At 36.9% G+C, this 15071-nt stretch overlaps 1 protein-coding gene across 1 annotated transcript in view; it reads left to right on the forward strand.

Moving 5' to 3' along the window:
• The window catches only part of GAK (cyclin G associated kinase), a 68634-nt gene that overhangs the window by 9109 nt on the left and 44454 nt on the right, over positions 1-15071 (forward strand). The window contains exons 3-11 of the mRNA XM_054053853.1: positions 1232-1291; positions 3209-3323; positions 3752-3894; positions 6914-7039; positions 8181-8270; positions 9865-10000; positions 10576-10688; positions 11296-11407; positions 14071-14194. Of these exons, the coding sequence (XP_053909828.1) occupies positions 1232-1291; positions 3209-3323; positions 3752-3894; positions 6914-7039; positions 8181-8270; positions 9865-10000; positions 10576-10688; positions 11296-11407; positions 14071-14194 (1019 nt within the window). The remainder of the gene's footprint in view (positions 1-1231; positions 1292-3208; positions 3324-3751; positions 3895-6913; positions 7040-8180; positions 8271-9864; positions 10001-10575; positions 10689-11295; positions 11408-14070; positions 14195-15071) is intronic.

Consider the following 15071-nt stretch of genomic DNA (forward strand, 5'->3'; position numbering starts at 1 on the left):
TTGCTCTATTAATTATTGCTGCTGTTTGTCTTTGTTTGGTTTAGAAATTAATGATGTTGTGCCAAGCTTTTTATTGCATGGGTAAAAGTATTCTTTCCTAGTTACCTGAAGTGAAGTACAGGAATATTTTCAGTTCTGAGAAACAGATTTAGCCTACCGGTTCACCTGCATTTGTACTTCCAAAGCAAGCTTCATCAATATTATAAATAATGCTCCATACTTTCATTCATTGATCAAACTTTTAGCATGGAACCTCTCAGAGACACTCTTTGAGCTCTAGTTTTCTGAAGGCTTATAATAATCGTGTAACAGCTGAAAAACTGAAGAATTATGGAAAGGACAATGTAGTGAAGTAATTTGCTTTGTCGTATTTTTCTGCAATAAAAATCACGTTACTTGCTTTCACCCAAAATGGATTCTTTTTTAGGGTATGGTTGTTCTGTGGCTGTATCAGTATACAGACATCTGTCTTGGAGAGAAAGTGAAAAGGGTACTAGTGTGAGAGGTCAGAGCGGTAAAATGAATGGTGTTACACCGCTAGGAATTACTTGATCTAGTTTTTTCCTTTTCATGCCACATCATACAATAACAAAATATGTGACCAAACCCATATAGCATGTGTTCAAAATGTCATCTAGGAGCAGTCTCATTTAAAAACAGCAGACAAAAAGATGAAGCATCACTGTACTTTCTCTGTTTTGTAAAACTAGTACTTTTATGGCAAATGCTTGGATTGATTCTAGTCAAATGTTGAACTCCATATCCAAGCAATATTGGAAATAATGAAGCTTGATTTTGCTGTTGACTACTCAGGTATTATTGCAAAAGTTACGTTACATACTTTGGAGAAGGTTTGGTTGGAATAGGTTGAAGGTTATTTCTAAAGCTTTGATGCAGAAGAATAATCTTTCCTTGTCAGTACTCAGTGCTGTAAGCTAGGAGACTTCAGTGTTTCACACAATAAAAGGCTTTCAGAGCAGTTACTTTGTGATTGTCAAAGGTTACCACAGCTCAGTCATCAATAAACTCGAACAATACAGGTAGCTGGAAACCTGGGTGCTGTATTTAAGGCAATATGTCTGAATGTACAATAAGCTCACTTTGTTTACTCTCCATCACAGTTTGTTAGGTTTTTGACTGTAGCTTCTCCTTTGTGTTCTGGAAAACAAAAATCCGTGTGCTCTTTTTCTTCTAAATTTTAATAACTACATCTTCTCAATTATCCTGACAGCGATTGTTGTCTAATGAAGAAGAAAAGAATAAAGCCATCATTCAGGAAGTTTGCTTTATGGTATCCTTTTTTTGAACATATTTTAATGTTTTGATTTAATTGCCTTATACCAAACATTTCTGAGAAATGGAAAACTGCTCTACAGATTCAGTTCTTTGCATGCCATGCACTGCTTAAGGGGATTGCCATTCTGAGGAAGGTCTGGATTCCTGATCTGTGATGAATCTGGCACCAGCATCCAGCAAGTTCGGTTCTTCAAAAGCCGCAGGAATTTAATGTGTGCAGATAACTCTTGTAACTCGTGTGGACTTTGTCATATACTTCATCTAGTAAGAAGTGAAGTTATTGTTAGGGCTTTCTTGGAGTCCTTCGACAATGGTCAAAACACCTTTTGACTATGCAGGTGACGGATTTAAGTAGATTTGGATTTTAAGTAGACTTCCCTTACATGCACTGGTTTTACTGCGTTTTTGAGGACAACTCTCAGTGTAGCTTAATTTCTGCCTCAGATGCATCTGGCTTTAAAGAGTGATACTGAATATTAGGAAAGGAATTTCAGTGGAGTACATGCATCAGTAACAAGAAGCAGGAACTGTTTCTCAGTGTTATTGCTGTCATTTTCATCTTCAGTAATGTTAAATGGTAGGGTATAATGTAATCTCAAAGTGTTTGTAGTCCTTGGCTTTAGTGAACTCAGTATTTGTTTTCCAGCATCCGCTGTAAGACTCAGTTTGTTTGAAGAGTCAATGAATACCTGTGATATGCTGTTTAGTTTATCACTCGGTATTCAGCTTCATTTTGAGTTGCAAGGCAAAACCCCTGATCTTAATTTAAGCTACTCAAATGTTTATTTCTTTTTATGATTACTGAACTGTTTGACAAAATCTGACAATAAACACACTTTGCTAAAAGAACATTTGCAAAGAATGGGCCACCATAGCACTATACGCATCTAGCTACTCTGGCTACAACCTGCCAGAAGTGAAAAACAGAATCCTTTTTTGGATGTTTTTTTCACAGCTCAGGCTCATTGAAGCATATGCACAACATGAATGAGTATTAACTGTTGCTGACTTCCCAATATATAACTGTGAAATGAAATTAATTCCTGCAGGTCTGTTGTGAAGAGATGCATAAGATATAAAATATAAACATATAAAATAGTATTGGGTTCATTCTAATTTGGTGGTTCCAACTTGCCCTTCTTTCTAACTTTATTGTGCTTACGATGTCTTTGGTTTTATCTTTTCAGACTGATGAATGCATCCTGTAAACAATGTGTGTTTTCTCGTAGGCATGAGTCTCAATGTTTGACCAAGGTGATGCACATCAGGAACAACAGACAGGCATAATGCCATGTAACCTGCACTGGCAGGAGTTCAGTTTATTTACATTTTACTCCTCTTAATGTAGTTAAAAATGATACCTTGAATTTTTGAACTGGAAGTGAAACATGAAAAAGGTTTACTAATGATGGGAGGATAAGTTCTCCAATCTTTTAGAGCTTTTATTTGTTTCAAACTTTATTTTAATTATTTTAAATTTAAACATAACACACTTAATATTTGCTTTGGAAAGGCAGGTGTTGATACAATAGCCCTTTCTTAATCAACCAGCAGGAGAAGTGGCTCTCTCCTTAGAAGTCTCTCTGGTACTTGTGCTAAAGCCTTGCAGTCCTTGTCAAAAGACAGGAAGTAGTAACTAGGGCTGTTATGAAATCCTGTTTCCTCAGAGCCTTAATCATAAGGATTTTTTTAATGTTTTGTTTTGACTATTTATTATATTACCTTCAGTGGCTTCCCTTGAAGTCTGTTTTTTTCCGAGACATGAATTTCTCTGTTCTCCTTAGAATTTTAATTGCAACTGTAATGTTCTCTGTGGTTTTAAGCTAGCATTTCAAATGAGATGTCTGTGAACTGCTGTATATATGATAATATCAAACTTGGCGGTCACGTTCCTTGAATGTACTGTTTCCAGAAAAAACTTTCAGGTCATCCCAACATTGTCCAGTTCTGCTCTGCTGCATCTATAGGAAAAGAAGAATCGGATACAGGGCAGGGAGAGTTTCTTCTGCTTACAGAGCTGTGTAAAGGTAAACTTTATTTCTTTTCCTAGCAGTACATATGGCTTCTGACAGCTGTTTTGTACAGTTTGTTTCACAGCTTAGAAAGCCTGTTGAAGGTAGCATAGCTCAGTGGAGGTAGACTTCAGCCTCCTCTTTTAAAAGATAAGGATCATGTTTTTAAGCCTGCACTTCAGCCTTATCTTAAGTATTGGAAAATCTTTAAGCTCTTCATGTTTGAGACTGGTCAGAGGAAGAAAGGAGGAGTAGTTCCTTAGAACACCATTTTCTTTGTCACTGCGGTCAGTGTGGACTTGCCAGTTGCAGAATGTCTATCTAATGTTACAACTTGGCGGTAAATCTTAGTTGATCAGAAGAGCATTTCTCTGTTCATGCCAAGCTTTCAGAATCTGTGGTCTTCTATGTGTGCTCATGTGAATTCCTCTGATTTTCTGCAGGGCAGCTGATGGAATTCTTAAAGAAAGTAGAATCCAAAGGACCCATCTCCTGTGACACAGTTTTGAAGATCTTTTATCAGACCTGCAGAGCAGTGCAGCATATGCATAAACAGAAGCCTCCTATTATCCATAGAGATTTAAAGGTGCGTTATAGTGTTTAAATGAAGACTGAGTTTTTTAAACAGCAGGGGAGCCTGTCAGACTGAGTCTGTGTTAAGGCCGTTGACCAAATACAGTGGATGCTCCTGAGCGTAATGGTTACATGTATTGCCTTGCCAAGGCTGCTGGAGGTTATCACTGAAATACTTGCATCTCTTCAAACAACAACTTTTCCATGTGCTTGCGGTGTTAATGCTGCTTACATTCTGTCTGCACAAACTGATGGAGGAGTACTATATCATAGTTTGCTGATTAAGTTAGTCTTTAAGTAGTTTGCATTTATAAAACAACCACTTATGACTTGAGTTGCAGTTCTGGGGTGAGCAGGTTTTCTAAATAGAAGAGAAAGCTTTGAAGGAGAAGAGAAGATAATGTTGGATTTTCTGTGAAAGACTACATAGCCTTTGAGAGTGTGTAGCAAGTTGTTTGTTTTAGAAAAACTTGTATTGCATTTTAGGGTTTTTTTTTAACTTGAATGTTAAAATTTGGTAGGCATAATTCATAATAGAATTTATTCCTTACTTTTTTATTGTGTTGGCCTTTGCTAGGACGCTACAGGTTTGTGCTGTAGAAAGTGTTGTCCCCTTAGAAACTGTGTAGATTTGAAAGGACAACTTCTGGGAATGAGTTTTGTATTTTGAAGACACAAGTTCACTGTGACATGACATTGAATGGAGTCCTGATCAGTGAAGTTATGCTGTGCACTACAAATATATTTGAACCCAATGGAAGGAGGTGGTCTTTGTAAACATAAATAAAAGAAGAAAAGATTCTAATTTCTGAAACAGTGTCTGAATTTCACACATGCTTCCTGCTTGATGTGAATATCAGCTAAATATAAAAAAGGTAAATTTGTTCCTCCTCACTAAGCATGTTCTTGATTGCCCTGGAGAAAGGAAAATTAAACCACTTCTAAAAAAATAAATTTATGCTAAATGTTTTCAACACTGTTGTTGAAGTCTTTGAGATTATGCACTAGTCTAGCCCCTTAATATACTTTCTGAAATAACATGTTTTGTTCTTCACTGAAGTTGCTTTACATCAGTCCCTAGGAAAGCTGTAGAGAAAGTTCATCCCTTCTATGAAGATGTGGAAAAAAAAATATTTCTAAATTAAAATAGGATTTCTTACTTAACCAGAGAAGTTGAGGCAATACCATAATTCAGGGTCTGTTTTTTCTGGTCAAGTAATCTAAGGTTGTGGCAGAGATAAAATATGGGAAAAGGCAGGAATTTGGTTTCATGCTTGTTTTCATTTTACCGGCGCTGCAACGCCCCTGTAAAATGATTAAATGATAGTTGAGCTGCAACAGGTAGAGATCTTACTAGAATCAGGACCCAAACACGATTCAAGCTGTGCTACCCTTTCTGGAAGGCTGAGCTTCTGTCAGCAGTGTGGGAAACTGTAGGTCAAGGTTTTGAGCCAACTTCAAGTCAAACCTGAGATATTAGTGTAGTTTTCGGGGAGCAGTGTATAGGTGGAGTGTGTGTAGAATGGTATCCTATTTTTTTCTGTTATTTTGAATGGTACCCTATTTTTTTCTGTTATTTTGACTAAAAGTTTAAGTATTCATGAAGTCCTGCTTTGCAGCTTAAAACCAAGTTCACCTTTGTAGAGGTGGCTCATTCTGTCCCAATGTGGTATCCATCTGTTCCTTATCAGTGTAGTGTATTCTTCGTTCTTGAACCCGTTTGGACAAAGTTTGCACTTAAAATGTGTGTACAGCACTGTATGAACCATTCTAATTACTGAGTTGCAAAAATTCTAAGCTAGTTAGAGGGTTATTTGTATAGTATCAGTGTTTCTCTGCTATTTCAGTTGCCTCGATTTGATCTCTTCAGGATTTGCTGAGCAGTGCACAGCTAGTCTACATAACACAGGTCGTAGAGCCTGTTAAAATCTGAATAATCAGCTGGAGTGTTTTACATTATGAGCAGCCTTTACAAGAGCACAAAAACCCAAAACATATGTGCACAGAAGCTTGATCTCTAGCCTTTCTGTGACCATTTTTAGTGTAGAAATTTCATTTGATATTGAATGCCACACTTCTTACTGTATATGGAAATAAGCAAAGATTATCCAGCTGAATTCAGATTGCCCATTGAGATCAATACTGTAACTACTTATGTCTTCCTGCGGGCTGGTCAAAATTAGGCTTATGGTGGAAGAAATTGGAAAGGGTGTGTGTACAGGAGGCTGGTAGGATGTTGTGAAAACTGAGGTTTTACAGAAGGAAGTCTAGAGATGATGTGGTTTCAGAGGCAAAGAGAAGACAAACATCATTCTCTGAAATGTGGTGTTGTAATATTACTAATCTTAACTTTTACCCCTTTCCTAACTTCAGATATAGGAATATTCTTTCTCTGCCCTGTTTTGGTTATAACCCCACAATACTTTGTCCATTATGCACTTTTCCCCTTAAGTTTCTTCACTGTTTCACTTCGTAATCCAGGAAGTTTGGATTTTATGAAGTAGGAAAATGAGAATGAGCTATTTAGGCAACATATAGTCCTCAAATAGCTGGTTGCTATCTCTGCACAGGGTATTGGTTCTCTTTTTCTGGGTGTCCCTCAGCAGCCTGCTTCTCTTCTTCCTGTTTTGTGTCTGTAGATGTCTTAATCTCCACTCCACTGCAATTAAGCTAACAGCGTTCAGTTTTATGTGCAAAAGCATTTGGACTATGAGATACTGCTTCTGCAAGTGGTCCTCTGAAAAACTAGCCTCTTCTTGGGCACTTGTGAAATGATGTTTTTTCCTGGAGTTTACTTCCTGCTCTTCAACATTTCGTACTTGTAGTGTTTTCGAGTGCTTCCTTTTAAAAGCTGGCTGTATTGCTACCATATACATCTACAGTACCATCTGAAATCTTTGTGCTCACGTAAAGCACATTCTGGGCTGTGATTATTTTTCTACATATAAATGACTGAATTGATGTTTAAAAGCATGTGTGTTAGTGTACAGATAAATGACATCTTTGATTTACAATTCTACCTCTTTTTGAAGGTGGAAAACTTGCTTATTAGTAACCAAGGGACGATTAAACTTTGTGACTTCGGTAGTGCTACGACTATAGCTTATTATCCTGACTACAACTGGTCTGCACAGAAAAGAGCACTGGTTGAAGAAGAGGTGAGACTATTTTAATGTGATTAAATCTTAATATCAAAAGGAGATTCATTTAGCTGTAACTCTTAATCTGATATTGACTTGGACGTTCAAGAGAACTGAAAATTGTTTTAATTGTAGACTGTTGTTGCTAAAACTTGGGGTTTTTTATTTGTGTTGCCTGAATTCAAACAGTCTGCAGTTATAGTCATAGCATGTGCTCTGTAGCTGCATGTACAGACATTGCCTCAACTTGAGCAATGTCCATTCTGCAGTCTAGTGTGAAAATAAGTGTTAACTACATCTTCTTCTAATTGCACTTTTAACAGGAAGTCAAAAATTGGTTATGCCAAAGTGATTACCACCCTCTCATCTGTTTTGTTGAATAATATAAAGAAGTGTCAAGTCTACTTAGTAGAATTTGAATAGGCAGTATCGCAGTGCCTGTAGGAGAAGAGTGACAGTGTTAAGCATGCAGTGCGTTTTTGCGAAGTGCATTTGATCCTAGTTTAGAGTTGTCAGTAATCCTTGCAAATTGAATGCAATAGATCAACTGACTCAAATTTTTTAAGTATAGAGAAATACAGCAACACTGCACATTCATGTCTGTGACTTATGGTGTCATCGGTCTCTGTAAACTCCTCTTGGAGTTTCAGAATCCAGCATCCATGGAGAGCAATCCTTTGGTTTCTGGAGAAGACAAAATGATGATGTACCACTGTCTTGTAAAATCTATGCAAAACGATGGCTGAAAAGGTCTTTTTGTCAATCCTTGGGAACATAACTGTGTGTGTGTCTGCGTCATTATATGTGATGAGTAAGTGAGAAATACACACTGGAGCATGAATTCACTTCTTGTTTTTTTGTTGATCTTGTGTTTTTGTGTCCCCATTCAGTTTTCCTTATGTAGAACAGTGATTTTTACTTTGAGCTTAGCAGTTTGGAAGAACTCCTGAATGTTACGATGTTATTTATTTGGGATTACTGTCTTTATCTGGCCTTACATTGCAGGATCCAGTTGATAGCTTGTGCCTTGACAAGTATTTCTGAAATTAATTTCAAAGTGACAATGCTATTTATTCTTTATGGAGAGCTGTTTCCTTGGTTAAATGCCATTTGATCTTATTATTCAAGTTTCTGTTTCAAGAAATTCTGTCTTCTGCAGATCACAAGGAATACGACACCAATGTACAGGACACCAGAAATGATAGACTTGTATTCAAATTTTCCAATTGGTGAAAAACAGGACATTTGGGTAAGAAATTTTTCTCTTGCTGTATTATAGTTGATTATGTCACAGTGATACTGATTTTGCAGTCTTAGCCTTAATTTGTTGATTAAATAAAAGCACTGAAATAAACATAGCAATAGACTCTTATATAAAAATAAACTTAAATAGTATGAACTGTGTATCTAAATATTAAAAGAATGAGGTATACTCTCAGAGATTTTCCTCACAGATGTAGCTTGACTTCCACTGTGAGAGGCAACACTGGATTTCTTTGACACTCAGGAGAACCTTTGCCTAGTTGGAGCTTGTCTTGATCGAGCCAGAGTGCTAGTAGTCCTTAGATTAAAATTCTTGCCTTTCATGCTCTGACACGCATGTAAATCTGGGGCAACCTGTTGCTGAGTTTGAAACTGTTATGTCTCAATGTTGCAGCTAGATGAAATACTGAGAGAGAGCAAGGATGAGAACAATGCAGAGATCATTCATGCTTTGTGTAGATAGGATGATAAACTGCCAACATTTGCTAGAAAAACTGTAGCCAGAATTAGAGGTAAATGTTAAATCCTCAATTGTACCTTTTTCAGTTGTGTAATACTGTAACAGTACTGAGGTACTGCCCAGTGATTCTGTGCTCAGAGGCTTAGTTTATTGCCTTTTTTTTACAGAGATGGGTGTCAGGCTGTTCAGCTGTTATCCATATCGGCAGTGGGTTGAAAGACAAGTTGGGAAAATGTAATACTGGTGCTTTAAAAGGTTTTATTTGGAATCCGAGATCATTCCATTTTTTAAAGTAGTTACAAGATATTGCAGAAATTTATTCAGCTTCTACAGCTGTTGGTGATTTTCTTCTAGCACGTGAAGAAATATCAAGAAGAAAACATTTTTCTGACCATTTACTCACTTCGCTTGTGTTAAATACTGGCAGTCTGAGTCAATCCAGCTAAACACAAAGCTAGAAATGCATTTAACAAAAGCCTCACTCAAAAAGGCAGTTCCAGTGTATTTTTTGCTTAGAATAACTCTGTATGTGTTAGTATTAACATAGTGTTTGCTTCCTGATGTGTCTTTGCAAGATCTGTTCCATTTCCCGTGCTTTCATTGGAACATTTTCTGTGTTATCTCTTTTACACTCTGGGCTCAATGCAAATATGCAAAGTATTTGGCGATCGAATGTGGTGCTATCTCAGGAAGCATAACTGAGCTTGTAGTTTGTGGTTAGGATAAGCAGCTTTCCCAAGAAAGTGGGTAGGGTAACACACATAGTTGCAGTTTGTGTGCTTGTCACTGTGTGAGCTTAAAATATGAAAGGAAATAGAAACGCCTTGCTTAGAACAGCAACACAGGTGAAACATTAGTTATCAACTGCATAGACTGCACAGTGGGAATGTGGTTAGGTATTAATTGTAAGATCAGAGGTTTCTAGGCTTGGCCAGCTGCTTTCTCTGCATTTTCTAACTAAGTCTAATGATCTTCAGAAAATAAATGCTGAACCCAAATACCTTTGGTTGCATTTTTTTCTGAAAGAAAAAGATCAAGTTCAGCTGTTAACCTAAGTGTATTTTCCAGCCTAAATGATTCCATGATTCTATGAAATATTTCTGCCTTTATCTCTGTATAGGCTCTGGGCTGTATCCTGTACTTGCTGTGCTTTAGGCAACACCCGTTTGAAGATGGAGCTAAACTTCGCATAGTCAATGGGAAATATATCATCCCACAAAATGATACACGTTATTCTGTGTTTCATGATCTCATTCGTAAGTTTACAATGTTATTTAATTTGGTATTGTTATGGATGCGTCTTATTATTGACATTCATGTATTACTGATAATTGAATTTTTTTGACATAATGATGGAAAAAAAGGTTAACTGCCACAACTTCTTGTTTTATTAAATTTTAATCTGTTATCAAAACTTGGAAATTTTAAATGAAATTTTTGGCTTATTAGTGCTGTTGCCTGTCTTGCTTAGTATCTGACCTACTGTTTTGAGTTTTCTTTGGATTTGGTTTAGAAATTCAATTTCAAAATTAATAATTGCTAGAAACTAATTAACACTGACAGAAATGTGCCTCTCATCCAAACAGTATTAGATATAAAGTTACTTCTGAGGTTATTAATTAACAGATCCTAAAGTATAGTCTTCAAAATACTCTTAACCTTAAATGGTGGTTTTTTTCATATATACCTATTATGAGAATGATATCTGGATACGAGTTTAGCAGTTCACGTTTGATTGCTTATTTCACTGGAGTGTAGTGAAGCATTTACTAATCTCTGCTAGAGAAAAGCTCTGAAGAGTTTGTTACATTGTCTGAATCTCCTTTTTCAGGCTCCACTTTGAAGGTGAATCCAGAGGAGAGATTGTCAATCACTGAACTTGTAAATCAACTGCAGGAGATTGCAGCAGCTAGGAACGTGAATCCTAAATCCCCCATCACAGAGGTAGAGATATGTCATAAGGAGCATTACTGATTAGGTTTCCTGTCTCTCCCTTCTCTCCTCTCTTACCCAGTTAGTGTGAGTTCAATAACAGATGCCAGAGCAGGCCTATTGTTCCTTAGTTTTTTTAAAATTCCACACTAACCTGTTTTGAAGTTCAGTTGAATCGATCTATATCACTTGTAGGATCCTTGAAAATACACACAAAGCATAAAGCTTTAAAACGTGTAAAGCTTGCATGAGATTAAAGGTTATTAGTTATAGTTCTTACTGCTTGTTGAAAAACTTCTCATGATCTTGTATCATTCTTTGGTACACAAGTGCTCTGTTTGACACGCTGCATTTAATCTTAATTAACTTGCACAGAAAAATTTAGTATACAAGGGCTCTGCCTATGCTAATTGGAAACCCACTTAGGTGTCTTCTGTTCAGTGCTTGATTTGCACAATACCACAAGTGAATCAAGTAGCTTATCTTAAATTCCTTAGTTTCTCCTGTGGTTCAGTAACTGATGACTTGCTTGTTCTCGCCAAGTAAAAGTAATTTATGAAGCATATCACGTTGGCTAAATTGGCAAGAAAGTACTCATAGTAAGTATTAATCTCTTCAGCTCTTGGAACAAAATGGAGGCTATGGAAACAATGCTCAGCCTCGGGCATCTGTGACCTCAGTTTCACAGGGTTCCAAGCCTGCAGGACAGCTCAACAATATGTACAATGCAGGTAAGTGCAGAAAGAGATTTCATTGTAATGTAAAACTAGTTGCATGTATTGCATGTGGGGAAAAAAATCATTTGAGGATTTTAAATGCTTTGCATAAGTACTAGCTATTTTGCGTTTATATTACTTTCTGAACTCGTTTTATTTTGCACAGGGTTCCGTTGTATGTTGATACATGCAAGTGTGAATTTCTCAAGTTCATTGCTAGCGAAGATAAAATTTGTTTTCCTGTGTGAAATAATTGAAACCAAAATACATTATTGGCCTGTAGAGGTGGGAGAGTTGAAATAAATAGACTACAACTTCATATAACTGGTGGTTACGATAAGCAATAATGTTATTAAGAACAAGAATTGTACAAAAAGTAGTCTTCAGGTTGTGACGAATAAAAATGGCTTATGTAAAACCTAAAACTTTCTTCTTCAATGAGGCAGTGGTGTTTGAAAGTGTCTTGTGTAAAGAGGAGAGTTTAAAAGGAATTTAAATTTACACTGTTCAAATGCATCACTTCTGAGAAAATTAACTGAAACCTCATTACTTTGTGGCAGAAGTTACTGAAATCAGAAGATAGCCTGAGCCTGTGCACACTGTTGCATCTTTGGTGTAAGAAAGTGGTAGATGTCTTTACTTTCCAAGAAGAACTAATTAAGATCAGATATGTTACAACTTAAAAAGATAGCAGCCATTCTGTGGCTTTTGTTATAACTTTAATACAAAGCGGGTTTGTTGGTGTTTAATGTTTGAGATAGACCAATAACGAAATGCAGAAGCAATAGCAGGAATTTTGACTATAGACCACAGGAGTTCATTAGTGCTAGGAAGTCACTAACCTTATGTGTATTTATTTTAGCGTGCGAAAAGCCTGTATGAGGAAGAAATACTTCTGTAAGCATCTGTGGTCTGCCTCTTCCTCCTCCTCTCTCCCCTGCAAAAAGGCTTTTGACAATCGCCATGGTAGTTTGAAGCATATCTTCCAAAAGGCTCGTGTCTTAAAGAGAAAAAGCAGCAGCCTAAACTCCGTTTTTTGTCAGACTCCAGTACTTTCAGAAATAGCCATAGCTGGTACTGCCTTGAGCCCAGCTAATCATGGAAGGATTTTGCAGGGAGGATTTCAGGAGGTGGTTGCCATAAGGTGTTAATGGTGAGGAGCAGTTGTGGTGCCATGTGAGGAAAAACAGTAGTTGGACTAGCAGTACTAAATTGAGTAAGCCAAAATATGAGGTCCCACATAAAAAATGAGACTAACCCTATGGCTCAGGAACCAAGGGTTGAGAGGGCAGAGTCTGGTTCTAATGTGTCACAATGAGACAATACTCACCTCAGTAGCTTTACTGTGTACAAGTGGATGCATGTTCAAATAGAGATGTTTCCTTACCCTCCATCAGAAAATGTTGGTAGATGCCAGCCCACAATGCATTGCTTGTGAAGCAGTTTTTAGCTAATAGTTTCACTGTGCTTAGCACCCACCCTGTTTGCCAGACATGGCCCCCTCTTCCCAAAGAGCAAGTTGTTGCTCAAAGGAACCCATTTTTCTGTCAGTAGAACAGCAGAAATGACAGATCCTCAACAGCCTTTCATAAAATGATCTGTGGAATTGCTTTGTTTACAGCATTGTATGCTGCTGTGTATCAACTCAGAAGGGAACTATTTTGATGGTGATTGTAGTTGATTGTCTTAATTTTTTAGGTAAATAGTCACAAGCACCGTCTTGTTTTTTTGTTGGGCCTTTTATGTTTCCAGATTGACACAATTAAAGCTGATATACCCATTCTATAAAATTAGATAATTCCAGAGCTTATTCGGTCAAAAATAGCTGCATTTAATGCAGGAAAGGAAATGAGAAACTTGATAGGCTTCTTTGCATATAATTTCTTATTAAAAGGCAATTTTTGCACCCATGCTGTTCTATATAATGTGAGAATATGGAATGTTTAAGTTTAGTGTAGAAGATACCAAGAGAATATTTCATAATGTACTTGGTTTTATTTTCAGCTTGATATTTCTTGATTGGTATTACCTATGCTGAAATTGCCAATAAGGCGAAGTGTGTTAATGTCCCAGGGAAACTTTTGAAACTGTGTGATATTTATTGCAGTAACATTATCTGTATATTGATTTCTGTGGTAGAGTCCATCTTCCTAATAGGATTATTATCCTAAGGTTGTCTGGACTGCTGTTTTGAGCAGAATGAGTGCTTTGTTATATGCAGTTGTATGAATAAGAAATTTTTGTTGGGGTGTTGTGCTTAAGAAGTAAATTATGCCAGTTGCCTTTGAAGCCCAACATTAAAATGTCTCTATTGGAGATGCTTAAGTAGATTTGCTAAAGATGAGCTACAGTTTAAGAGACTAATACTAAAAAAATGGTATCTTGCTGCACTGGCAATATGAAATCAAAACTTTACTTTCAGAATTTTTTTTACCTTGTTTTCTCTTAAATGCAGGCAATTAAACAATGTATTAAGTAGTTTACTAGTACCTCCTGACCACAGGTAGTACTACTTTTTGGATAGGTCATAGTTAAAAAGAACTTTAGAACTCTGCGCCTTACAGCAACATGTAACCTGTATGTGCACTCATTTTCAGCTTTGTAGGCAACTTGTGTTAGTATGGAGCCCATTCCAGGATATGATTTAAACTACCATTATTTTTATTCAACTACTCTAGGCCTGACCGTTGCGGAGTGTGACCAGACTTATGGAGGGTTCTTTGATATTCTGAGGGGTGGAACAGAGCGATTTTTCACTAATATTAAGGATACATCTTCTAAAGTTATCCAGTCTGTGGCCAAGTGAGTAAAAAAGAAAAAATAATTACATTTTTCTGGTAAGAGTTGTAAATGAAAGATCAGGAGCTTACTCCAAAAATGATTAAATTCTGCCTGCTTTCCAGCATACTTTTCAGAGTTCGAGCTCTAGTAGCTGGCAGCTAGCCCTGAGATTTTATGAATGATGTATTAATACAAAAGTTAATTTAGCAGTCATATACTAGAAATGAGAACACAAGAGGCAAAGGCCTGTCTGAGAGTACTACTTTTGCCTGTTTTAGATCCTTGGGAGAGATATGCAGGTGAGGGCTGGAACAGGGTCGAGAAGTATGGACTAGGATATCATATATCAGATTGAATTAATTGCATTAGTAGGTAGGGCCTCCATGAATGAGAAAGGAAGACAAAAAGATTAGGTGTTGAAAGGTATGAATATAGGGAATGGAGGTGAGAAGAAAAAACTGCAGAGAAATAATGTATGATCTCTTCTGTCCAGTTTAGTTTTCAGGTGGGAAACTGTGTCCTCAGGGCAAAGTTAGAGATCTGGACTGTTTATCTCCTTTGCCTGGCATTGTATGTTTTGATGTATGTTTTCTCAGACACAGAGCATGTGATTATTTTTTTCTAATCAGATTTTCAGTCTCTTGCCAAATGTTTCTGGTACCTCTATATGATCAGTATTAATCGGCTTGTACAATTCATACATTTTAAACTCATAATAAAATCTTATTTGGTATAAAAAGTTTTTTCTTAATTCTAGGAGAAGCAGGTAGGTCACTACTGAATGCTATCACTGAACTAGACCCTCCTAAGAAATACTGAATTTTGTTCTTCACTGTAGGGTTTGTGGTCCTTTAATTGTGATACTGTGCTATGGCTTGTGAAGTGTGATGCTTGCAGC

This window comes from Cuculus canorus, chromosome Z, assembly GCF_017976375.1.
Source record: "Cuculus canorus isolate bCucCan1 chromosome Z, bCucCan1.pri, whole genome shotgun sequence".
In the NCBI taxonomy this organism is placed as follows: domain Eukaryota; kingdom Metazoa; phylum Chordata; class Aves; order Cuculiformes; family Cuculidae; genus Cuculus; species Cuculus canorus.